The sequence below is a fragment of the Rhinolophus sinicus genome, chromosome 15 (genome assembly GCF_057876585.1).
Source record: "Rhinolophus sinicus isolate RSI-liver-muscle chromosome 15, RSI-T2T, whole genome shotgun sequence".
NCBI classification, from domain to species: domain Eukaryota; kingdom Metazoa; phylum Chordata; class Mammalia; order Chiroptera; family Rhinolophidae; genus Rhinolophus; species Rhinolophus sinicus.
This window is the reverse complement of record NC_142515.1, coordinates 73,939,300-73,966,167: the sequence shown is the minus strand read 5'-3', so window position 1 is coordinate 73,966,167 and position 26,868 is coordinate 73,939,300. Positions and strand designations below refer to the sequence as shown.

Sequence of the window (26,868 nt, the reverse complement as noted above, 5' to 3'; positions counted from 1 at the left end):
ATACTCGCCCTACTGTACAGGGTCCTGTGGACAATTCTACTGTAAAGATGCCTGGCCAAGGCCAAGGGCATGGACTGTGCAGAAGGGTTAGCTGAGTAGGCCTGACAGTCCTTATCCTTCGAGTCCTGCCTGCAAGGTTGGCCCTTGCTGGCATATGGGAACTGGTGTGTGGTGAGAGTTCCCACCAACCTAGTGGGAGTGGCTCCCTCTGCTTGTTTATGCAAATAGGGCTTCTGCCAAAAACAGGCTTTCCTTCTCAGTCTGGATTCTTGGTTTGGGCCAGGCAGAAAGTGTCTAAGTGACCAGCCCCCAATAAAAACCCTGTAACTGAGTCTCTCATTAGCTTCCGATAGGTACTTCACAGTTCTTCTCACACCTGGCTGCTGTGTGATGTCACAAGAGGGAACCCTGCGCCTGGTCCCCTCAGAACTTGGCCCCAGACACCTTTTCCCTGAGCTGACTCTGCTTTCTTCTCACACTGCAATACATCACGGCCACGAACACGACTCAGGCTGAGCCCTGGCAGTCCTCCTAGTCAATCTCTGAACCTACGAGTGGTCTTTGGGGACTACTATAGACTGAAGGTTTGTGCCCCCTCAAATTCATGTTCAGATATGATGGTATTTGGAGGTGGAGCCTGAGAGGAGATTAGGTCATGAGGGTGGGGCCCTCACGAATGGGATTAGCACCCGTGTAACAGACACCCCAAAGAGCTCCCTGAACCCTTCCACCATGAGGACAAAGCTATGAACTGGGAAACAATCTGCCAGCACCTTGATCTTGGAATTCCACCCTCCGAAACTGTGAGAAATAAATGTCTGCTGTTTGTAAGCCACCAGTCTGTGGTATTTTCAAATAGCAGCCAGAATGGACTAAGACAGGGACTCCCAACACACGAGGTTGAAGCCATCAAATACTTTAACACTCTACAACATTCATTTTTAAATGTGCCTTTGAGCCCCTATTATATGCAAAACACTTTGCAGAGTTTTTGCGTATGATACACATTAGCTCATATGTTCATGTAATAATAACTCTGTAAAGCAGATGTTGTTAAAACTGGTTCACACCAGAGGACTGTAAACAGTCCATGAGTAACATCAGGCAAACTCCTACCACCTGCTCATCATTCACCTAAACCTTACAGTTGTTTTGCTACTGTGACTGTTATTGCCCAGTGAGACCAAGACAGAGCTAGGTTCTGCCCGGCATTATGGAGAAAAGCCAACAGAGGCATCCTGTTCCACGCTTACATCCTTATGCTCCTTTCCTGGCAAAGCCCTGCGTCTCATGGAAGACTGCCTTGTTTGAAGATCTCACATCTTCTCTTTCATTCAGTAAAACTGATTTAGGTTACAGTGACGCGGGTCCTAGTACTTGCCCACACTCAGGCTACAGCACTGAACCAGAAAAAAATTCTGAACCACATGTATCTTAAATTCTTTTAGAGAAAAATAATAAAAGAGCAAATCAAATATAAGTACTAGGGAAAATGCAGCACAGCAAGGGGGTTGGGAGGAGATACATATCTTTACATGTGTATGTGTATGTGTTTGTATATATCTATGTTGACATATTGACATTGCTATGATATATCTGAACGACTGGCTGCATGGCAGAGTGAAGGAGAACAGTAAAATAACCCTTTGAGATAACATTGCAAACTGATACCTACATTGCTTTAAAAAATATACATACATATATGCCTACCTATATATAATATATAAATACATATATATGTATGTGTGTATATATACACACAAACACATACATATATGTCTTTATATAATTCAACTCATTAGTTACACACATCAGAGTGAGGGGGGCCTGCTGCATTGGGGTTCATTTCAAGTGGGGTGTCTGGTGTGAAAGCTTGTCTAACATTTAGGGCTGAATTTCATTACACAGAAGATTATTTTTTAATATTTCTGTTGGCTCTACACATGTCATATGCATTTTCCTGCACTGATGTTAATTATAAAACAGAAAATTCTAAAATCAATTTATCTGATTTACCTGTAATCATCTTAGGAGTTGCTGAGAACTATTTTATACTATTCAACAGTCATACATCTTACCATTAGGGAATAGATGGTAACATGCATAATCTGATAAAGGAAAACTGATAATATAATGTTCAAAAAAGCACAAGAAACATAAACAGTATGACATTGTTTTCTCCGAAACAATTAGATCCAAATCAGGTATGCTCAGTACCTCCCTCCTGGTCAACTTCATACTAAGAGCCAACCCAGAACCAACAAGACAAACAAATGTACGAGAACTAGAAAAGAAAAGAAAAACACACCTCATCTTCATGTCTAACTCTAGCAACCGTATGTATAAGACACCGACAGAACAAAAAGATAATCATAGGATAAGATTTTTAACAAGAATCCGGGATAAAAAGTCAGTATAAAAATACATTTCATCACCTTTCTAATTAATAGCAACAGCAAGTTGGAAAGCTCATTTTAAAAAGATAACACATACTATGGTAAAAAACAAACTTAATTAGTACTAAACAAGTCTAATGAAGGCTATAAAATGAAACAAATGGAAAAAATTTTAAAGATTAAGGATAGTAACAAAGTAAAATGAAATAAATGGAAAGATGGTACATGCTCTTCAGTAGGAGAACTCAGTGTTACCAATATCAACCCTCCCAAGGGAGCCCTAAAGTCTTCATAAAACTCCATTAAATCCCCAAACCAGATTTATTTTATTTTGTTTTTTTAAGATTTGACAAATACTAATTTTACAAACTTACCAGGAAGAACAAATTCCCAAAACAGCCAGAATGTTCTGAAGAACAAGGCAGGGGCCTGCTTATCACACAGCAAGGATTGTATAGCAATAGTAATCCTGACATGATGGAATCAGCAGAGTAATGGGCAACTACAGCCACTGAAAGGGACAACTCTGGAAGCTGGCCCCCGTCTATTGATTCACCACAGAGCACAGTGGTGGCAGAAACGACAAACACTTTAATACCTGAGACAGGGACAAACTTATTTAAACAAGGAAGATGCTTGTACTCCCACCTCTTCCATGGACAATAATCAACTCACTGTGGATTACAAATAAGTGTGTAATAGATAATAGCAAACAACAGTGTTAACTTTGGTCACAAGTTCTCCACCCTGCCAAGGTAAAGAACTGGTAGTTTGGCGAATCTTTATAATTTACCTACCACACTTCACTTCTCTGCTGCCAATTTGGAAGGGAGACTGTCTGTTTCTCTAACATTCTTTTCCCCAGTGGGACTTTCAAGGCTAAGCCCTGGAATTCCATTCACAATTTTTATTTCTTGCAATAAACTTTTGTATCTTTCAAAGTCAGTTTGTCTTTTAAAAAATTAATACTTCTTGCTCATCATACAATCCACCCCCTACCCCCAAGGAAAGCAAACCCAGGGAAGGAGTAATTTAGGGGGCAGTTGAAATAGGTACTCTAGGCTCCTGACAAAGGGGACAAAGGCTGCTAAGCCCACCATCCTATACATATACAACAAAATGGCAGCACTCAAGTTCACCTGAATGAAGTCCCAAATTCCAGCCAGAGGTGCAAGTGAATGCCACAGGCTTAGAATTCCATTTCTTATCATGCAAAGAAACAGACCTGTGAAACTACTACACACTGGAGAGGATTTAAAAAGGTTTAACAAGTGGAATGAAAGTCATTTTCTTTTCTTTTCCTGAAATTCACTCTAGGAAATATTTTATCTTTCCTGTTCTATTAATTAAACATATTTTGTATCTGCTGAAAAACTGAGATTCCAATAAGAGAATACATCTTTTCAAAGTGAGGAACCCTCGGAAGGGCAGTGCTGAACTGGAACTAGACGACTCAAGGGTCAAGCGCAACCATCCTACCACGTGGGACACCCTTCCTCCACTGCTCCCAGTCGAGATCCCTGAACAAAGGACAGGCTGGTATCCCGCTGTGAGTCCAACTGCATGAGGCTTTGCAAGTGTCTGCCCCACCTCACTGGGTGGGCTTTGCCTGTCCTTTGGATTAGTTTCTCTCCCTTCAGGGCACCCAAATCATTTTCAACTTTTCTTCTCAATACCAGCGTCCAGTAAGCTGACAATTGTGTCCCTCCGGGGAATGAGAACTGGGGTCTGGGTCAGTTAGGGACCGAGCACTTACCAGAAGATCCGTCCTAGCCCGAGGACCCCAGGCAGGTCTCCCCAGTTCCCCGCCCGCCCCAAAGGCTGTCCGCTGGGAGGAGCGGACCAGGGGCTGGTATTCCCCGACACCCGGACGGATGCAACTGTGCGCATCTGGGTCACCACAGGCCGTTCTCAGACCCCGGACTCAGCGAGGGCCGGACAGAACGCCGGGTCCCCATCCCGCAGGCGAGGGCAGATACCCGGGGGTGAGGCACAGGGAGACCCGGCCCGCAGCCGGTTCAAGCCAGTTCCAACCAGACCTTCCCGTTCTCAGCCCCAGCCCCCATGGACTCACCATCTCCGAGCTCTCAGGGCGTCTTCCTCGAGGATGGGGCCGGTGAGAGCGCCCGGAACACGACACTTGGGGCCGCACGGGACAGGTGTGCACGAACGCCTTGGCCAGCCGAGAGCGACGTCCTAGCTCACCCCCTTCCACGAGACCTCTGATTGGACGTTGCTCGGGACTTCTGCATAGTGATTGGACAGTGTTTCGGGCACTCCAACGTCAGGGGGTCATCTGATTGGACAGGTAACCAAGACCCGCCCCCTGCACCTCTGATTGGACAATGCTCCAGGTGCCTGATTGGACAGCGCTCCGGACCCCGCCCGTATCGTCCTGATTGTTCCCCACGCCCCGCCCCTGGCGCCGTGATTGAACCGTTCTCCCAGGCTCCGCCGCCCCGTTTTCTGACTGACAGGCCATCAGGACACTTGTGGTTGACCCGCGCCTAAGATATTGGCTCCGAGTAGAACCCGCCCCCAGCCGGGCTGACCGGCATCTGTCCGCAGCTGCGCAGCCCGCCTCTGGACTGGGAAATCTTGACTCAGTTTCCCGCGGAGCGCCCTCAGTGCCCAGCCCGGGCAGGACAGGAGGGCCTCGAGACCTCCAGGGTCAGGGTCAGCCCAGGGAGAAGTCACGGTTGATCTGTGCCCTTTAAGAACAAAGACACTCACCAGTGCTGTCTCCGCGTTCAAGGCAGGGTCCGCCTTGGTTTTGACATGTGACCTTTGACACCAGGAGTTCGCCCTCCTTCCCACCCCACCTTGGGGCTTCAGGTCAGCTACCCCCTGTTCCTTTGCCACCTTAAGAAGTGGGACCCTGAGGCCCCAGCCTACCCGCAGGACTCCTCTCAGCACAGCCACAGGAGTGACATGTTGGAATTCTCAGTGTGCATGTTATACTGCAAGGACATTTATGTCAGGTCAGGTTTTCAGTCCGTCCCCAGAGGAGTTTGAAAATGAAAATGAAAAGGCTGATATTGCAAACAGTATGAATGTACCTAAACTGAACTGTGCCGTTTAAAAATGGTTAAGATTATAAACTTTATCTTATGTGTATTTCACCATAATATAGAAAAAGGTTTTACTTTTTTAAAAGCTATGATATCCCTAAGGCAATTGAATTCCTATTTTAACTGGTACAAAACAACAAAAAAGCTTATATAAATTTAGGATAGACCTGAAAACTCTTAATACACTTAATAGATGGGGGCTAATGCATTTAATATGCCTGCTCCTTTCATTAGAAAATGTTCTCTCAGGCCAGCCCAGTGGCTCAGGCGGTTGGAGCTCCATGCTCCTAACTCTGAGGGCTGCCGGTTCAATTCCCACATGGGCCAGTGGGCTCTCAACCACAAGGTTGCCGATTCGACTCCGGCAAGGGATGGTGGGCTGCGCCCCCTGAAACTAGCAACGGGCAACTGGACATGGAGCTGAGCTGCGCCCTCCACGACTAAGATTGAAAGGACAACAACTTGACTTGGGGGGAAAAAAAAGTCCTGGTAGTACACACTGTTCCCCAATAAAGTCCTGTTCCCCTTCCCCAATAAAAAAATAAAATAAATAAAAAATAAAATAATCTACTCATTGGATTTATAAACTATTACAAAATAACATATGGTTATACGCATTTTTTGTTTAATATGAATTAATCATGATTGCCAACTTTCAAAAACTCAGCACAGAATTTAGAAGTCAGCCTTCAGACCGGGTTTGGCATTCCTGTCTGCTTGCCATAACGTGTTTAGCGATCTATCCTAGGAGCATCACTCTTAAAGAACATCATTCCATTCATTAAAGAGAAAAATGAGACTGGTCTCTGAATTCTTGACAAAACATTCATTGACACAAGAGAGGAGAGTAACAATTACGGAGATCTGAGGGGGAAGGAGTGTGACTCAAGATCCTCTGGCCATGCAGGGATGTCATTCATGCCCGGGGAAAAGAAAGTCAGTCTCAAACATACAAGGAGTGAAAGGCCAGGAAGAACAAATCCCCTCTCCCTCCTCCAGCCTTCCACCCTCCCTCCAACGTCTCCCCTTAGCAGAGTCTAATGGGAAGCCGCTGGCAATGTCGAAATGTGTTTTACAGCATTTCCATCCCACGTCACAAAGCAACTATAAAAGGAAAAGTGTGCCAGCAGAATAACAGCCCCCTAAAAGTGTGCATATCTTAATTACTGGAACCTGTGACTATGTCACCTTCCACAGCAAAAGGGACTTTGCAGAAAGGACTGAGTCAAGGCCCCTGAGATGGGGACAACCCTGGATTCCAGGGGGCCCAGTGTCATCACCGGGTCCTCATAAGAGGGAGGCAGGAGGCTCAGAGTCAGAGACATGGAAGAGGCTGTGCTGCTGGCTATAATGATGAAGGGGCCACAAGCCAGGGATCCCATGCCTCTAGAAGCTGGAAAAGGTCAAAACAGTTTTCCCTGGGGCCTCCAAAAAGAACATAGCCCTTCCAAACACCTGGATTTTAGGTTCTGACCTCCAGAACTGTTATAAGAATAAATTGATTAAGTCACTGAACGTACGGTAATCTGTTAGTGATAACGGGAAACTCATACAGTTGGTCTGACGCAGAGAAACAAGAACTTAGTAAGTGGCACAAATAACTCCTGTCCCAGTCTCATCTTTCATGAGACAACTCTGAACGTTCCATGTGCTCCTTCAACCTGATTCTGCTCCTACTACAGTACATCTCAGAGTGATCTGACCATTTCTTCAGAGAACAGAATCTCTGTGTCTGAAATATAGGACTTTTTGGATAGATGATGTTCTGACTAGAAATTTTATCCCAAATCATAAGTATCCATTTGCAAAACATTAGAGCAGATTTTTGCATTCCTCACAGAAGCATATATTAATGATAACCAGAACACAACATGAAGGGAGGGGTCACTTTTAAACTATTATGAAACCTTTCAATCATACAAAATATACTGGAAATAGCATTTTGAATACTCATGTATCTACTGCTAAGCTCTATTAAATCCTATCAGTTCACCATATTCTGTCAGATTTCATGAAATAACAAAAGCATTATAGAGTGACATGCTCTGTTTATCAGCTCCAGGATCCTATTCTCCTCCATCTCCTCTCAGGGGAAACCATAATCACAAATGTGATATCCATTATCGCCATACCAAACATATGGGTCTACAAACTATGTATAACATACTGTCTCTATATTCAAATTTATAAATATACCATTATCTTATACATACTCCATAATTTGATTTTACACCCTTCAGAAACTGCTTAGTGTTGATAAATCACAATATAAAAGTTTAATATAATATTTAATGTAACAAAATAAAATGCCAAAAAAGTTAAAGCAGGAAATACACCTCCCAAATTATCAGAAAAGAAATACACTCTTCCAATACAGATAACAGAGTAAAAAAATAGAGAAAAAAACTTCAAAGATAAGAAAAATGACATAAAGTATGTTAGCAGAATTAAAGTCAACAACATTTATTACAGCAGTAATTGGAATAAAGATAAGAATTCTAAAACAAAATCCATCTATATGTTTAAAATGAGAGCTACAGGGGATTTAAAAAGTAGAAATTCAAAGGCGATGAAAAATTATACCAAAATCAAACAGACGGATTTTGTTTAAAAAGCAGAGGTGGTGCTATTAATTAAAGCAAAGAAATCACTTCAAAGTAAAAAAGGGTATAATTCATAATGAAGACCTATCATAAATTAATTTGCTCCAAATAAAACAAAAACAAATTTTTTAAAAATGAAGCAAAAATAACAGAAAATACTGAAGGAAATTCAGCACAATAGCAATAGCAAAATGTAACTTAATTGTCTTGAGCTAATTATCTTTGAATCAGCAATCCAAGGACAATTAAGGACAAGCAACATTTCTCAAACTGTAATTAAAAGAGGAAATCATCTGGGGCATTTAAAATGCATATTACTGGGCTCCAACTCTCGCTTATTAAATCCAAACCTCCTGACATGAATTTGAGAGCCACTGATTAATCAGATTGATTTAATAGACAAGCCAGATTCTTAATCATAAAAGCAGAGAATACAGCTGCTTCTAAAGATCTATGAAATACTTCTAAAACTCAACCACATAGTAAACCTCAATAAATTTCACAGATTTACAACAGTAAACACATTCTCAGACTGTAGCATAATAAAAGCAGATATTTAATAAAAGAGTAAGGATGAAGGGCATCTATGAAAAATCCTACAGTTAATATCACACTCTCTGGTAGAAGACTGAATGCTTTTCCCTAAGATCAGGAACAAAGCAAGGAAATCTGTTCTCAACACTCCTAATCAACACGCAACTAGAGGAGTGAGCCAGTGCAATAAAACAAGAAAAAGAATTCATTTTTAAAGAGAGGTAACATATTTAAATACCCAGAAGTTTAAAAAATATATTCTCTCTCAAAATACTTTTGAGTCTGAGAAATCAAAATAAAATTGTGAGTATTTTTTTTAAAGTGATCATAAAACTACAGTGTGAAAACAGCTAAATGGAAGCTCTCCTTTGGTTAAATTCCGCATCTTGGTTCCTCCAATGATGCACATCTCAACTTAAATTCAGACCGAGAAAGGCCCGATCTGAGCTTGGTGTCTCTCTTATTGTCCATTACAGCAATATCATTTTTTTGTGTCAAAAGAATCTACCAAAATCTGTAATTATTTAAAGTATTTGGTTACTTGTTTAACATCTGCTCCTGCCCCTCACTCTATCATAGTTCTGGCTACACAACATACAGGGATCACTGCAGAATGAGAATGCAAGGGGAACCCTTTGTTCAAAATTATTAAGAATATTGGGATGGATACTGCAGACTGTTAAAACCAATCAAAGGACCTTTCTAGAGCAGAGTCTTGGGTGACCACACAGGTCACCTGCCCATGAAGCCACACTGCATTTTCACCACTGGAATATATGTCTGTCTTATATACAGCCACCTGTCACCACAGAGAGTTCAGGTTCTATACAAATAATTGTTGGAGGGAAGGAGAGATCGAGACTGAAAAACAGTGCACTCATAACACCTCTAAGTCAACTATTCCTAAGAATATGGTGAATGCACATCTATGCCCCAAAACACATTTTGCATCCAGCTCAAGGCTTACAGAGCCCTCAAAGAAAGTCATCCATCAACCCAGTGGGTTCTACACAGACCCCAGATAAGGGATATCTACTTTAGGGTAAGGCAACCATATTCACATGATCAGGTCCCACTTAGGTGAAAGATCTGAAAGGCAACTTTCCTTCTTAGCTTGTTAGGGAAACGGGAAGACTCAGATGAAAGTGAGGTGTCTTCTGAGGGAGAATTTAGAAAACATAGCTCTCTGTTTCCCTCCTTGCAAATGTCATATTGTCTTTGTACAAGTTGCTCAAATCCTTTTTTTAAATTTTTTTTATTGGGGAATATTGGGGAACACAGTGTTTTTCCAGGACCCATCAGCTCCAAGGCACTGTTTTTCAATCTAGTTGTGGAGGGCGCAGCTCAGCTCCAAGTCAAGTTGTTTTCAATCTAGTTGGGGAGGGTGTAGCTCACCGGCCCATGTGGGACTTGAACCAGTGACTTTGGTGTTATGAGCACTGCACTCTAACCACTGAGCCAACCAGCCACCAACCAGAGGCTCAGTTCCAAACTCAAGCAGTTGCTTCTCATTGGTCCATGTGGGACTCAAACTGGCAACCTTGCTGCCACAAGAACCTGTTCTCTCACTACTAAGCCAACTGGCTGCCCGCTGGCGGCTCAGCTCCAAGCTCAAGCTGTTGTTTCTCACTGGTCCATGTAGGAATCGAATAGGCGGCCTTGGTATTATGAGCACCACACTCTAGGTTGCTCAAATTCAAATCCAGATTCTACTACATTCTAGTTGTGTGACTTTGGGCACTTTATTTCTGTTTCCCCTTCTGTAATATGGAGATAGGAAAAGCTACTGTCTCACGGGGTTGTTGGGAGGGTTAAATGCAGACACATACACAAGTGCTGGAGTGGTGCCAGTAGTACAGTAAGCACCCATAAATGGGAGTGGTGAGGACGATGACGATGGGTATCAGCACTCGTGGCCTCTACTCTGGGAAGCACATCTTACAGTTGGGACTTTTCCCAGGCCACCAAAGGTCGCTCCACCTCACCCTGTCCCGAGTCCTCCTGCACTGTATTCCCATCATCTTGGTATCCACAATCCTCCTTGACTGATTAATAAAACTCAGTATCCCTTGGCGTTTTTAATTACTGTCAAGATGATTCCAGCAACAGCCAATGAAATGGCAAAAGGCAGAAAAATCACAATCAGATAACCCTGACTTCACTGGATAGAGCCACACATACTACTCTGCACCCTATTTTTCATGTCACACCCGAAGCACTTTCTTTCTTAGCATATGCCCCACATCACCATCGTAATGCACATGAGGGCAAGTGAGCACCTTGCTAAGTAACCAACAGGGGTGGGATCATTAAGAAAATATTGAAACAGATTATTGAAATGAAAATATTGGCGATTGAAACAAAAAGTTGAAACAGCACACCTTTTGATTCAACAACTCAATTAATGTGATAATTCTTAGCAAAATCCCATTCCGTATTAGTGTTCCCATTTACTGATCTTTTCCAAGAGGGTGGAGCTTGTGGGGCAACTTCCCCCACTAAAAGGCCCTTTCTCAGATCTAGACCTCAGTGCTTTCCTTTAAGAATGGGGCATAAGCCTACTTCTTTTCAAGCAGAACATCAGAGGAGCAAAGTCTAACATACTCATGTGGTAGAGTGCTAAAAAGTATTTTACAGGACAGCAAGCAAGCTCTAAAATGCAATAAAGTGGGAGCTCTGATAAAAAGCTTTCCCACAGTCAATGATTTTATAGGTTTTTTGACTAGTGTGAGTTTTCTGGTGTGTGATAAGGGAAGAACTCTGACTGAATGCTTTCCCACATTCGTTACAGTTATATGGTTTCTCTCCAGTGTGAGTTCTCTCATGCCTCACCAGGGAGGACCTCTGGCTGAAGGCTCTTCCACACTGATTACATTCATAGGGGTTCTCGCCGGTGTGAGTTCGCTCGTGCTGGTTAAGTGATGAGCGGTCACTGAAGGCCTTCCCACATTCATTACATTCATAGGGCTTCTCACCGGTATGTGTTCGCTTGTGCAGTATCAGGTAAGAACTCTGGCAGAAGGATTTTCCACAGTCTTTGCATTTATAGGGCTTTTCCCCTGTATGAATCCTCTGATGTTGGGTAAGAGACGAAATCCTGTTGAAGGCTTTCTGACATTCATTGCATGTGTAAGGCTTCTCTCCAGTATGAGTTCTCAAGTGCCGAGTGAGGGTGGAGCTGTGTGTGAAGGCCCTCCCACATTCCTTACATTCGTATGGTCTCTCTCCTGTATGAATTCTCTGATGTTCACTCAGGGAATGCCTCCGGTTAAACACTTTCCCACACTGGGGACACTTATAGGGTTTCTCCACCTTATTAATTTTGTTGTGTATTGTAAGAGCCATACTGTGATTAAATGACCTCCCACTTTCTGCATATGCAGAAGTTTGTGTTCTTTTGTGTTGAATAAGGAGACTGTTTTGGCTGAGGTCTTTCCCACGTTCATTACTCTCACTGGGTCTCTGGTCTGTATATCCCACCTGATGATGGTTTACGAATGGATCAGCTACCAAACTCTCAATATCAAGGTCACAGTCACAGAAGTGTTTTCCTACAGCACCTCCCTGTGATGAAACAAAGTCTGAGCTCAGATTACAGTTTTCCCCAAATTCCTGCCAAGCAGTAGCCTTCTCTCGAGCAAATGCCTTTACTTGGAGGTATGTCATTTGACTCAGAAGTTTCTGGGGGTTTTCACATTTCCCGTCAAATTGACCATATCCACAGTCTTCTCCAGGGAGCTCTATAATATTCATACCACTGGATGGTTCTTCCCCCAAAACCACCTTCTTATAAAGTGATTCTTGGCTTTTCAGTCTAGTCTCCCAATCTGAAATAAATTAAGAGGGGGAAAAAAACAGAGTAAAACTTCTAACTTTCAAAGTGCCACCAAGGACCTCGGTCTTCTCCTTATACAAGGGGGACAGAAGTCCCTCCAACAGATACAAGGCACCTGTGGATTCATGTTCAAATGTCAGCTTTCAACATGGGGGAAGGATGAGAAAACAAGAGATGTATCAGTAAGCTGGTGTGCTGAGGACAGGATGAAGCATAAAACGTTTGACAATTCTGGAAAATGGGAAAATGTAAATGTAGAAGGAATTGCTCTACAAAGAAGGGAGAACAAGAATGGCAAAAAGGAGAGAAGGGAAAATGTAACTAGAAACACAGGTAGGAAATGGGGTGCTCTTTTCTCTGTCCCCAAAGAGGGGCAGGAGAAGGTTGCTGGAGGATGAGCAGAAGGCATCTGAGAAAGTGCCACCAAGGACCTGGGCCTTCTCCTCACACAACTGGGGCCTCGATGGAGAGATCTCTGACCCACAGTTCCCAAGACACTGCTCCCACCCCAGTGGCTCATGTCTTCCTGGTCCTCACCTGAACGAGAGGCTTGGGGAATTCCTTTTCCCCCATTCCTCATGGCTTCTCCTTGCTCCAAGTGGAAAGACACCACTGGCCAAAAGAGTGAACACCCTGTCCATGGGGAAAGACTGGTGTGCTGAGAGGCATGTGCCAGGGAAAAATGTACCATCTTCAATAACCATATTAGTACTTTGCTTCTTCAAGGCTTCTGAAAGAGACAAGGGCACACTGACCAAACTAAAGACTTTATTTTCCTAATTAAAAAATGTGGATCTTACATTTCCCCAAAGACATACAAGTGGCTAACAAGCCCATGAAAAGATGTTGACAGTCATTAGTCACTAGGGAAATACAAATAAGGCCACAGTGAGATACCACTGCATACCTACTGGAATAACTGTAACTTTTTTAAAGAAGAAAAAAATACAGAAAATAAGTATTGGAGAGGATGTAGAGAAATTGGAACCCTCATACATTACTGGTGGGAATGTGAAATGGGCAGCTGCAATGGAAAATAGTCTGGAGTGTCCTCAAAAAGCTAAACAGAGTCACAATATGACCCAGCAATTCTACTTCCGGGTATAGACTCAACACAATTGAAAACGGGGATTCGAAGAGATTGTTTGCACACCCATGTTCATAGCAACGTTAGTCACAATAGCCAAACATAGAAGCAACCCAAGTTTCCATGAACAGATGAACGGATAATACAATGTGTCCATCCACACACCGGAGTAGAACTCGGCCATAAAAAGGAAGTTCTGACGCTGGCTACAACATGGACGAACCTGGAGGACATGATGCTCAGCGACACAAGCCAGTCACAGAGGGACAAACACTGTGTGATCCCACTCACAGGAGATCCCCAGAGGAGTCAGATTCACAGAGACAGAGAGTAGATGGTGGGGGGCAGGGGCTGGGGGAGGGGAAGGGAGTGAGTGTTTAATGGGGACAGGGTGTCAGTTTGGGAAGATGAGAAAGTTCTGGAGATGATGGTGGGGATGGTCACACAACAATGTGAATGTGCTTAATGCCACTGAGCTGTGCACTTAGAAATTATTAAGATGGCAAATTTTACGATTTATGTATTTTACCACACAAACTTTCTTTTTATCTGGCTCTTCACTTGGGCAGAAAAAGTATGAATGCCCTGACTCTGTATTCAGGAGGGATGTGGCAAGACTGCTTGTGTTATACGTTGTTTAGCCGCAGTTCCAAGAACCTAACCATGATGTTAAGTGAGCACTGACTGTACAGAAGAAATCAGGTTACTCACTGTGTTGGAGAAACCAGCAACTGTGAACCCCCAGATGAGCAGAACCATGGTTGTCTCATCCCCAGTCAAGTCCTACTTCCTAACACAGCTCTTGACACACAGATGCTCAGCAAGTGTGAACTGCCGAGCATGGAAATGAATGATGCTCGTCTCACCCACGGAGGCCAGGTTCCGGCAGGTCTCCAGCATCACTTCTCTGCAGAGCTTCCTCTGAGCACCATCCAGCAAAGCCCACTCTTCCCGGGAGAAGTCCACAGCCACATCCTGGAAGGTCACTGACTCCTAAAAGATGACATCGGTTCTGCTCAACAAGGGACACCCCCACCACATTCACAGAAGGGGGTTGAGGGTGGTGGCACCAGAGAGTCAGATGGAGGAGGGCAGGAAGTCCAGAAGTCAGACTCTACTAGTGCCTGTGGGTCCTTGTCTTTGGCTTCCAGTCACAGGCACATACAGACCCTGGGCCCGCTGTTAACACAGCATGCAGGTCTGACAGAAATAATATGCCCATTTCATATTGAACTGGATTCTAACTTCTAAATCTGAGTCTGACATTTCCCCTTGAGAATCTTCCCCTGCTTATTCCAAAACTCTGTAGCCCCGTGGCTATGGCACTCCACGGTTATGGGACAGCAGCTATATCACTGGCCATCCCAGGCCATGGCCTCCTCATCTGTTCAATGGAGAGAACAATTTCCACCTCAGAGGGTGGTAGCGAGTTCATGTCGGTGAGGCATCTGCTATTGACAGGGTCAGAGAAACTCAAAGCCATGCCTAGCAATCCTGTGACCAAAGGGGCCCTTATCCCAAACCTGAGGTTGGTGAAGACCAGTTCTCTTTGCTGCCATGACTTGGAGTTGCACGTTGCTAGACACAGATGAAACAAGAAGTGGGATTTGCTGCCCTGCCCCTCACTGGATAATATGGCCAGAGTACTGCTTCGGAAAATGAGGGACGAAGGGCTGGGTTATGACCAATGTTTGGTGCCTGGCTGGCTATCATGGCATCCGTGGTATGAACTGGCAGCTGGGCTGCTGTCTGTCGTGAGAGGTAAAAACTACCTATGGAATTTGAAAATAAGCGACCTAACTCCAACTCCAGGAAAGTGGGTGTGCTCGATCTGATCATGGCTGGTTTTGGCCATTAAGAAAAAAAAAAAAAGCACAGTGCCACCTCTCCTCCGGTGGGAAGAGAAAGGTCTCAAACATTCCCAAAGGTGAGCTTTGAAGTGCACCAAAAATATTCAACATTTCTGTTGCTCATTCCCCAGAGGGAGGTAAAAAGATTAACTTAGTCCCCCGGGGTGGCAGCACATTTTAGAAACAGCAGAAAAAGAGCAGCCTTTCCTAGGGGCCAGCAGCAGCTGCAAGCTCCATCCTAGGCAGGCCACCTAGCTCCACTGGTTTCTTCCCAGACACTTTGGTGTTAACCCTATAATTGCTAAACTCACTCACTGCAAGGGTTTGAGTAAATGTGCAAGTAAATGAAAAGGGAAAAAATTTTAATGGTTTTGTATTTTGCGGCTATTACACATGGTGTATAATAAAATTGCTATAACTATTATGGTTTTATAGTTATTATGTATAACATTTATAATTGTAACAATATAAATATATATTATTTCTTAATAGTGAGATCATTCTATTCAAGGAAAGCTGGGGAAAAAAGTGTTAGTGAAACACAACTTCTTTGCTCTTAGCTGCCCGGTGGGCAGGTTAAAATCAAAACTCTCTAAATATTAAAACAAAATGAGTCTCTGTCACATGACTTTTACTATGATTCACACCTACTGGAACCCCAGACAATATGAAAAGAGATGGGGACACGCATTTGGTGCTCTAAAGACACGGATCTGAGCTGCTAATGGGCTCTCCGATGTGTGCCGCAGAGGCGGTGGCTTCCTGTGCCTCTGGGGTGGGTCTATGTGGTCCCTGAGACAGACAAGAGCCTGCTGTCTGACTTTGCTGCTGCTGAAAGACAGTGTGGGCTGTTTGGAATCCTGAATTCAGAGCCTCACTGCCTGCAGCAACTCCAGGCCGGAACCTGACAGTGTCGCACAGGCTGCTTCGGCCTCAGCGGCCACGCTGACCCGACAGCGGGTACAGGCGCGATGGCCAGGACCTTGACTTGAGGGACAGTGCAGATCTAAGACACCTGTCTGGGGGACCCGAACTGACAACATCATGGAGGCTGGCTGGACCACCTGGGTCACCTTCAAATGCCCACGCAGAAGGGCTTGTTCTCAGAAGGGACTGCCTGAAACCCAGCTGTCAATCAGCTCTGTATTTTTGACGCAGACCAATTGCGTGCCTGAGCTGCTGCCCAAAGCTGACAGACCTGATGTCCCAATCTGATAGCTGCTACTCCCCTCACCCTTCTCCTGATAGACACACCTTAGTAAGGCAGTTTCAGCCTTAACAAGGAAGGACATTCTGACACCTGTTATAACGTGGACAAACCTGAAGGACGTTATGCCGAGTGAAATAAGCCAGACATAGAGGGACAAATATAGTACGATTCCACTCACGGGAGGTCCCCAGAGGGGTCAAAATCATAGAGACAGAGAGTAGATGGTTATACCAGGGACTGGGGGTATGTTTAATGGGGACAGAGTGTCAGTTTGGGGAGATGGAAAATTCCGGAGATGATGGTGGGGACTTAATGCCACTGAATGGTACACTCAAAAATGGTTGAGAGGGTGAATTTAGTTATGTGTATTTTACCACACTTAAAAAATACCTTTTAAGAGGATGGTGCTTTCCTGGGTACCCCCTAGCCCCCGCTCCGTGGGGAAAGGTGCCAGGTTCTCAGGCCTCAGAAGGAAGCACAAGCACGGGGCCCTTGGAGGGAAAGGCATCTCTCCCTCCGCTTACAGAGGCAGGATGGCCTGGACCCAGATGCTCCTGAAGAAGTCTCCCTCATTTCCCACAATGCAAGGGGCTCCCTTCTCTACCAGGGACCATGTTTCTGGGATGTATGTTCCCTCCAGACACACTGGGTGTCTTTCAGGAAAGGAGGAAGTCCCCACTCACCTGGGGCCAGGAGCGCAGGCAGCCAGCAGCCATCCTCGCCTCTTGGGAAAATGCAGGTTTCTGGGCAGACAGAGCTGTGGGAGGAGAGAGGCTAAGTGAAAACCAGACCCAGGCCTGTCCTCAAACTCCAGAACCTGTGCCAGCCCTTTGCACAGTTGAAAATCTGCGTATAACATTTGACTCCCCCAAAACTTAACTACTAATAGCCCACTGTTGACCAGACGCCTTACCGATAATGCAGTCAATGAACCCATACTTTGTGTGTTATATGGATTATATATTGTATTCTTACAATAAATTAGACAAAAGAAAATATTATTAAGAAAATCAGGAAGAGATTTTCCTGGAGGAAGAGAAAATACTTTTACAGTGCTGCATGCATTTACTTTTAAATCCTGTGTATAAGTGGACCCATGCAGTTCAACCCGTGCAGTTCATTCCATGGAAAGAGCTGACTCTGCGCCTCTGCTTGGTGACAGGGCGCTCTCCTTGACCAGACTTTAGTCAGGCTTCTCTGAGCCATGGTGTCAACTAGGCCTCACCCTCTGGTCTTCCGAGTTCGTCTCTGCATGGCCCTGTTTAAGCAAGAACCTGGCTAAGTCACTTAGCGAGAACCCCACACACACACTGGCCTCCAAATCTGATCCCTGGATATCTGAACAAATTCCTCATAACCCCTGCTGTCCCTCAGGTGATGTCACCGGCCGCCACAGCAGGAATCCTGTTAGCTGCGATAGCCAGAATCCCCCTGACGTGTCTTCTTAGTGACTTCCCATCCACTGACCCCACCAGGAAGAGATTTTCCTGGAGGAAGAGAAAATACTTTTACAGTGCTGCATGCATTTACTTTTAAATCCCGTGTATAAGTGGACCCATGCAGTTCAACCCGTGCGCCCCGCTGGTGTGCCCTGTACTCAGAGTTGGGCCCAGATCTATACTCAGCTTTCTTTTCCCCATTGCAGGAGCTCCTGATTTAAATCTGTTCCTACCGCTCTGACAACTGTCTGGCTCTGGTTCTCTAAGGAAACCTGAGGCAGTCCTGCTCTGTCCTCACTCACCACGCAGGAGATGCCTTCACTGTAAAGTCCCTTGTAAACGGTTAACCTTCCACTTTGTAGTGGAGACTCCTGGCAGGCCCCACCTTCACCAAGCAATCAGGATTAATATGACCAGTGATCTGTGAGGGAGTCAGGTGCCCTCTGATGGGACGTGAGGAGGATGCCTCACTAGAACTCAGAATCTCAGAGTAACCATAAGAAAATATCAAACACAATCCCTGGCCACTGCTCTACAAAAGCGTCAAGGTCCTGGAAGACAAGGAGAGACAGAGAAACCCTCACAGGTTGGAGAAGCCTGAGGAGACGTGACAACTGAATGTCCAATGGGATCCTGGATGGGGTCCTGGGCCAGAAAAAGGACATGGGTGGGAAATCTGGTGAGATCTGAATAACGTTTGTAGTCTAGCTAATAGTACAGAATCCATGTTAGTGCTTTAGTAGTAGTTTTTCCAACGTTATCGTGATAGGAACGCCTTCTAACAAGTTGTTAAGTGGACGATACACTATCGCTGCATGTAGGTACAATGTTGGCCCGCAGATCTCAGGGGCTTTTCACCAACACTTTAGGCCTGTGGATAGACAACTCCCTGTGCCCCATCCCCCAGTTCCTGGCAACCACCATTCCGGTTAATATCTTAGTTTTGATAAGTGTTCCATGGTAAGATATTAACATTTACAAATGTTACTACCTTACAGACGGCCAACAGACACATGAAAAGATGCTCAATGTCACTACTCATCAGGGAGATGCAAATTAAAACCACACTGAGATACCCCCTCACTCCTGTGAGAATGGCATTATCAATAAATCAACAAACAACAACTGTTGGCGAGGATGTGGAGAAAAGGAAACCCTAGTGCACTGCTGGTGGGATTGCAAATTGGTGCAGCCACTATGGAAAACAGTATGGAGGTTCCTCAAAAAGTTAAAAACAGAACTACCATATGACCCAGCATCTGGGTATTTATTCGAAGAAATCCAAAACACTGAAAAGACATATGCAGCCCTATGTTCACCACAGCATTATTTACAATAGCCATGATATGGAAGCAACCTAAGTGCCCATCAGTAAACAACTGGATAAAGAAGATGTGGTATATATACAGTGAAATATTACTCGGCCACAAAAAAGAATGAAATTATTGCCATTTGCGACACCATGGATGGACCTACAGTGTACTGTGCCAAGTGAAATAAGTCTGACAGAGAAAGACAAATACCATATGATTTCACTTATATGTGGAATCTAAAGAACGAAATAAATGAACAAACAAAACAGAAACAGACCCATAAATGCAGAGAACAAGCTGATGGTTGCCCAAGAGGAGGGAGTAGGGAATGGGAATAAAAAATATAAATATTAACATTTGGGGATGCATTCCCAAGAGGGTACTACAAATGTGTTCTTGGAGGGTAAGAGGAAAATATAACTTGTTCTTTTTATGTGTAAAGCAGAGATATACTTCACAGATATACTGTATATAAGCAGATACACAGTATTTCTATTATGGGCTAAATTTCTATTATGGGCTAAAAAACTCACATGTTGAAGCCCTGACTCCCCAGGACCTCAGAATATGGCTGTGTTTGGACATGGAGGTCTTTAAAGAGATAATTAAGGTAAAATGAGGTCAGTGAGGTTGTCCCTAATCCGGTATGACTGGTGTCCTTATCAGAGATTAGGACACATACATACACACACAGAGGGACAACCACGTGAGGACACAGGGAGAAGACAGCCATCTACACACCACGGAGAGAGGCCTCAGGGGAAACCAGCCTTTGATCTCCGACTTCTGGCCTCCAGATATGAGTAAATGTCTGTTGTTTTAAGCCCCCCAGTCTGTGGTCTTTGTCTCGGCTGCCCCAGGAAACAACAGGCAAGTAGAGAGGCAGCTCCTTGTCCTCCCCTTAGCTTGTTGTCCAGGGGCTTCATTCAGGGGATTGTGTGAAGCTGGGGGGTGGGGGGTTACGACCTGACCCCATACTGCAAGGGGCCCCCTCTTTGCTCTTCAGACTTCACATTGCAACTCGTGGCAATGGATCCAGGACCTCCAGCCCCTTCCTAGCATTTCCAGACCAACTCTCTCCCACTCTCGTGAGTCATGGGACCCTCCTCCCTGGTGGTTGATGTCAGTGACCCCCTCAGCGCCCCTCATTCACCCAAACCTGTGGCAACTGGCTCATGATCTTCCCTTTCAATGTTCAAACCACGGAAACTCATCCTTTCCCCACAAGATAGGCCCGATGAGGACTTCCTCACACGGAAGGGGAGAGAACGGTGAGCTCCGTGTCAGCTTTATCTGGCCGAATGGTCAGCTGCTTCCTCCTTCGTTAGTAGGCGTGTCTGGGCATAAATGGAGTGGTCCCTGGATATCACTAGACTGGCGATGCTGAGATGTAAGGCACGGTCTCCTCCTGGGAACTGTGGATGGGCATTTGGAGCCCTCCTGGGCACTGTGGGGTGCTGAGCAGCATGCCCAGCCCCCACACACTCGATGCCAGGAGTACCCCCAGTCGTGACAACCACAGGTGTCCCCAGACACAGCACAGTGTCTCCCAGAGGCAGCATCACCCTCACTTGCAAACCCCTGGCCTTGCTCAAGGAGCCCGAGTGAGTCTACCTTCTGAAGTCTGGGCGTCCCAGCCCCTCTCTGCCTTTAGAGCAAATGGGTTTCCATTTCCCTTTAATGTTCTGCCTCTGGGAGTTTCATGCACTTCATACCAGGGTTTGCCCTCACGTCTGTCTTCCAGGGGCTTTTCTCGGGCTAAAGGCCGGACTTTGCCATTCTGAGTGCTGGGCGGCCTTGGGCAAACCGCCCGGCAGGACTCTCCTCTGTCCCCTCCAGAGGGACAGGAGGCGCACGCACCCATGGCCGCCCTTCCGACCCCCCATCCCGTCCACCTAACGTCCCACGCGGAGCCAGGCTCGAGGTCCGAATAGCTGCCGGCCACTTACGGCTGCGTGGCCTGCTCGCGGGTATCCCGGCGCTGCGGCCCCAGGTGCGGGTGTAGGTGGCACTTATTGCGCAGCGACCGGGCGCCACCCGGTTCTGCCGATCCCACCGCGGGGAAGTCTGTGCAGCGAGTTCTGGGGACCCATCACCTCCCCGCCCCTCAGCGCCGGGGGCGCACGCCCCCAGCCGAGCGCTAGTCAGCAACTCACGCTGCAGCTGCCCCAGAGGCGGCGAACTACAATTCCCGGAAGGCTCCCGCGCGGTGCTGTTTTCCGTCGCGGCGCCCTCTCAGCGCGGGCGGTGTCACCGCAGGACTGAGCTGCCTTCTGCGGCTGCGCACATCCACCGGCCCTAAGTTCAGGCACCGCCTATGCTTAAGAGGGACAAAATACGAGACTATACCGGCAGTATTTAGCATGATGCCTGAGATATAAAGATTTGCCATTAAAATAATCATTATTATTACTATTTAAAAATTATAAAACCCCGTAATCCATTTTATACTTAGTAAAATTGTTTTGATGATTATTAGTAACATTAATGTATTTGTATTAATAATGTTCTATTAAAGTAATAAAACTACCATAATTAGTATATTAACATATTATATAAAAAATAATATATATATATTCTTAATATAATATGATAATACATGCTATAAATACAATATAGTAAAATGTAATCATCTAACAAGTTATTGATAAATTATAAGTATATAATAAATTATATTATTTATCCAAACCCTATATGTTCTCTCTCTCCGTATACTATTTATCTTTCTCACTCTTTTTTCTACATAGAGCTGTGTATGCAACAGTCCAAGCCCTCGGCTGCATGTTTTCTATTAGACAAGAAATGGGGTCCTCCTGGGACAATGCTGACAATGCATCCTCCCTTACAACAGATGACCTCTTGGCACTTGAGATGGTGTTTTATGTGATATATAATTATAAATGTTATGATTGTGACTTTGCTATATGGTCAACAGGTGCTCAGGCAAAACGGACTAGGATCTTTCTCCAGAGCTACCTCTGACTTGTTTCAAGCCTAGATTGGGAGTCACGTCCTCAAAGGGCTGTTAAATAGGATAAACATCAGGTAGCAGTTTCGGAGGGTTAGATGAAGTTGGATACCGTATGGCCCAAGCCAGCTCAACAATAAACATGATGTGTGTGTGGACTGAATGTCTGTGCCCCCCTCAAATCCTAAATTGAACTCCTAATCTCCAATGTGATGGTGTTAGGAGGTGGGGCGTTGGGGGTGATTAGGTCATGAGGGTGGAGGCGCCGTGATGGGCCAGCACCCTTATAAACAGGACCCTGGGAGGCTCCCTCTCCCCTTTTACTGTGTGAGGATGCAGTGAGAAGTCAGCTGTTTGCAACCTGGAAGGTTCCCACCAGAACCTGGTCATGCTGGTGCCCTGATTTGTGACTTCCAGCCTCCAGCACTGTGAGGAACAAATTGTGTTGATTAAGCTGCCCAGTCTACGGTAATTTGTTAGAGTGGCCCAAACAGGCTAAGACAATGTGTTGAGCAATTTTCCAAAACAACTGTTTCAGTCTGGTTTTTTCAGCCCATGACAGGGAAGATGCATGGTGCCGCTCAGATTTGTCGTCCAGGACTTTTCGTCCTGCTGATAACTGCCAGTGCTCAGTTCTCAGCCTCACACAATCAGAAATGACATCAGTGTACTGAGGGATCCGTAACAAGGCATGACAATAACAGCATAGAAGAGTAAAGGCTGTTAGGGGAGACATGGAAATATACTATTGTGAGGTTCTTATACTCTATGCGGAGTCCTGTAATATCATGTGAAGGTAGACTGTGACAAGTCACATGTATACTATAATCCCTAACGTGGCAAACTAGGTAGCAAAACAAAGGGTTATAGCTAATGTATCAACAAGGAAATTGAATCATAAAAAACACTCGATTATCCCAAAGGAAGGCAGAAAAAGAGGGAAACAGGTAAACTGGAGTGAATAGAAAATAAACAGTGCGATAGACTCAAACATAATCCTATTAAAAATCATATTAAACATTTCGTTTTGTTCTTTTAATTTTGTGTATGGTGATCTTTGCCAAAGAAAAGTTTTTAATTTTTATATAGAAAAAGAGGAAGGATGGGAGGGGGTAAGAATCTGAAGACAGTAGCACCAGAAATGAAAAGAAACAGTGCATTTAAATATTTCTCTAATACAGACAGAAAAGGACAAGAACCATGATTGCAGTCATAGGTGGGATATGAAACAGAACACATCAAATCACCAAACTCATAGACACAGACAACAGAAGGGTGGTTACTGCAGGCAAAGGGGGTGGGAGGAGGATGAAGAGAGTAAAGGGGGTCAATACATGGTGATGGAGGAAGACTGGACTTTGGGTGGTGAGCACACAATGCAATGTGCAGGTCTGTTTCTGGACTTGTTTCTTTTGCTCCATCCTTGTGCCGAAAGCACATACTTAATTGCTGTGGTTTTCTACAAGTCTTGTTATCTAATAATATATGTCCTCTAAATGTACTGTTCTTCAAGGTTGCCTTGGCTATTCTAGCTTCTTTGCATTTTAATATAAATTTTGAGTTTCAGTGAAAAGTAGCTGTATTTTGTCCAGTGTATTCCTAGGTGCTTGATGTTTCTGACGCTGTTGTAAGTGGTGTTTAAACATATAAATATTTACTTTCCATGTACTTTCTGCTACTATATAGAAATGGGTAAGAGCATGGACACTCCACCAAAGACACATGGAGGTAAATAAACACGTGAAAAGATGCTCAACATCACTTGTCATTAGGCAAAAGCAAACTCACACGAGATGCCACCTCACACTGATTAGAGTAGCTAAACCACACTTCTAGGTCTTTATCCAATAAACACAAAAGCATGTGTCCACACAAAGGTCCAAAATAGCCCCTAACTGGAAGCAGCCCCAAAGCAAACCAGATGAATGGAAAAAACGTAGATTCATATAATGGAATACAGTTGAGAAAAAGGGACGCTCCATGGACGCATCTCAAAATAATTATCCTCAGCATAAGAAACCAGACCCAAACCAACAAATAAAGAGGCCATCCTGTGACTTCATTTCTATGGAGAAAATTCAAACGAATCTATAGTGACAGAAGCAGATGGACAGGTGTGTGTGTTGGGGGGAGAACTGCAAACAGGCACGGGGAACTGGGAGTGACAAGCATGTCCCCTCGCTTGTGCTGATGGTTTCATGAATATATACGAATGTCAAACTTATCATGTGGTATCCTTTAAATAGGTGTCATTTTATGGAAATTTTACCTCAATAAAGCTGTTAAAAAAGAATCTACATACCCCCTTCCAGACCTGGTCATTGTTCTCAGATCCTTCGACTCAGCATGAATGAGGGGCCCTGGGCTCCCAGCCCAGCACGGATCCTGACTGTCACAGTCCTGTCCTGTGTCCCCTGGCTGAGGGAGGTGAGGGCCCACCCGACCACTAAGTCCCTCCTAGACTAGAACAAACACCACCGTCCCCAGTACCCCTGTACCCTCCCCCAGCCCTGATTACCTCAACATCACCCCAATCCAAGATAGTCACCCCAGGGAAAGCCCTTGGAGGCTCCGAGAGAGCAGTTTGTCCTAACAAGCCTGCCTTCAGCTCCTGCCTATCTCAGCTGGGGTCGGCAGGGACAAGGTCAAGGGCAGAACTCCAGTTGCTGCTCAGTCTTGAGCAGAAAAGGGAATCTTCGGGCTCCTTACTGTGCCATCCAGGGACGTGGATCAGGTGCACACAGCGCCCGGGAGGCCGCGCACAGCTCCATCTCCTCTGGGTTGACTGGCCTCCCTCCTTGGGTGGCTGTGTTTGCCTGCCAGTTTATATGCCCCAGTTTGAAGTCTGGGAAAAAAGAACTTCTTTTCCTGAAGTTGCAACAGAAGTCACAGGCCCGACAGCGCCGGCCAAGAATACACTATTTGTCCACTTGTGAACTGAACTCTTGTGGCCAGGGAGACGGACCCCACCACCTGCCATAACCTGGGCACATGACCTCCTCTGGGACTGAGTGGAGCCCCGGCCTGGTGGGCTGCAGAGGGCAGGATGAAATGCAATGCTCACAGGAAGATCTGGATGTGAGGATGACAGCATGGCACTGCTCTACGGCCCTACGAGGCCAATGTGAGCTCGATGCCGCAGGAAGCCACGTAGACTCCCACTTGGCCCACCCAGCTCCTGCTGGAAGCCCATCCCAGGGCCTCAACAGTGTACCCTGAGGCTTGAACCCAGACACCTGCCACCCAGGCCAGGCTGAACCCACTCCCCATGCCACCTGATAACATCTGGATTGACCTCAAGTCTCATAAGACGACGTCCCCATGCCAGAGGCAGAGCTGTCCTCACCAGGGAGGCCCCACCTGGCCATCTCCTGCCAGGCTGCTGGCTGGAGCGGGCACTGTTGGATGAGGACACTGGGAAGGAGTAAACACTGGCCCTGATCCTGAAGTGGACCACCTGTGACAACCCCACATGGAGGGTGAGGATGAAATGGTGTGGGCCAAACCCCAAGCCCTGGGGGCCCCCCTCAGCCTCAGGGCAACAATGGCGACAGCTGCACGGCTGTTCCCTTCCTGCCCCAGGCACAGGCCAGTGTCCCTGGGATGGAGCCATCAGTTCAGTGTCCGGGACCAAACATGCACAGGCCCCGGAGTGGCGGGAGAAACAGGAGCATTCTAGGTGAGGCCGCGGCTGTTCTGGTTGCCAGGGCAACCGGACACCAGCAGGGTCCCACGCCCACTGTCCCTGCCACCCTCTGGAGGCTCAGAGAATGAGTCTCTGTGGGGAAAGGGGCCTTGACCCAGAACCTGTGCCCCTACTTCAAGTCTTTGGATACCCACAGAGAAGCAGGACATGGGGGCTGGGGAGCCTGAGCTCAGCGTAGGCCTCTGAAGACTTACGTGAGGGCAGGGGCAGGGCCTTCAGCAGTGCACTCGGTCTGGGCCAGAGGCCCAGAGCAAGGAGGCTCAACCCCACCTGCCCACTCGGGGCTCCCCCGACTGCCTAGTGCACAGCTGAGGGGGCCCAAACACCTCTATATTGCATGGGGAGCCCAGTGCAGGGGAAGGAGCCCCCAGCCCCCAACACAGCCCTCTATCCATCAAGAAGTGCCCGGATGGAAGCCCAGGTGGTTTGTTCTGTCGTTTTTGCCTTTTAAGCCCCAGGTATTTCAAGCATAAAGCAGCAGCTGCCCAGATGCCGGTCTCAACCTCTGCCTTCTAGGCACTGCCCTCCCGGCCACATGGTGCCCACCAACTCTGGACAAGACCAGCCGTGAGAATACTCGCCCCCTTGCTGCAAGAATTTAAAAGACACAGACATGGTGCAGGGAGCTCTGAGCTGGGTCTGCGTAAGGGGTCCTCACAGCCAGGCCCACAGCAGGACTGGCCCAAGGCTGGTGAGGACAGGCTGGTGAAGGGTGGGCAGCTATCCCCACTGAGGACAGGCCACCTGGCCCTCAGGGAGAAGGATCAGGATTCTGCTTGGTCCTTCGCTCCACTGACTCTCTGTAGGGACAAAGACTGGAGGGAGCGATTCAGGACAGGAAGCACGCCCCCAAGGA

At 46.0% G+C, this 26,868-nt stretch overlaps 2 protein-coding genes across 3 annotated transcripts in view; both read right to left on the bottom strand.

Annotated features, from left to right (window-relative positions):
- The window catches only part of ZNF555 (zinc finger protein 555), a 30,465-nt gene extending 25,699 nt beyond the window's left edge, over positions 1 to 4,766 (bottom strand). Inside the window, exon 1 of one of the 2 annotated variants that reach the window (XR_016018982.1) lies at positions 4,471 to 4,766. Coding sequence is in view for 1 of the 2 variants with exons in the window: in XM_074338703.2 (XP_074194804.2) it covers positions 4,471 to 4,473 (3 nt within the window). In the remaining variant the exon portion in view is untranslated. The remainder of the gene's footprint in view (positions 1 to 4,470) is intronic. The other variant, XM_074338703.2, reaches the window with a different exon arrangement.
- Positions 4,767 to 6,274: 1,508 nt separating this feature from the next.
- ZNF554 (zinc finger protein 554) lies at positions 6,275 to 21,565 on the bottom strand. The gene is made up of 5 exons (XM_088792252.1): positions 21,288 to 21,565; positions 17,270 to 17,343; positions 14,393 to 14,519; positions 12,977 to 13,169; positions 6,275 to 12,431 (listed from the first exon to the last, which is right to left on the bottom strand). The coding sequence occupies exons 2-5, from the start codon at positions 17,300 to 17,302 to the stop codon at positions 12,419 to 12,421; spliced, it is 366 nt and encodes a 121-aa protein (XP_088648378.1). The 5' UTR covers positions 17,303 to 17,343; positions 21,288 to 21,565; the 3' UTR covers positions 6,275 to 12,418.
- Between the last annotated feature and the right edge of the window lie 5,303 nt (positions 21,566 to 26,868).

Excerpts from the sequence above, each read along its gene's own strand:
- ZNF554 (XM_088792252.1), bottom strand. The coding sequence starts at position 17,302 with ATGGCTGCTGGCTGCCTGCGCTCCTGGCCCCAG. Across the intron at positions 14,520-17,269 it reads GCCTGCGCTCCTGGCCCCAG|GAGTCAGTGACCTTCCAGGA; the intron begins GTGAGTGGGGAC and ends GTCATCTTTTAG. Across the intron at positions 13,170-14,392 it reads CCGGAACCTGGCCTCCGTGG|AAGCCTTGAAGAAGCAAAGT; the intron begins GTGAGACGAGCA and ends TGTCTCTTTCAG.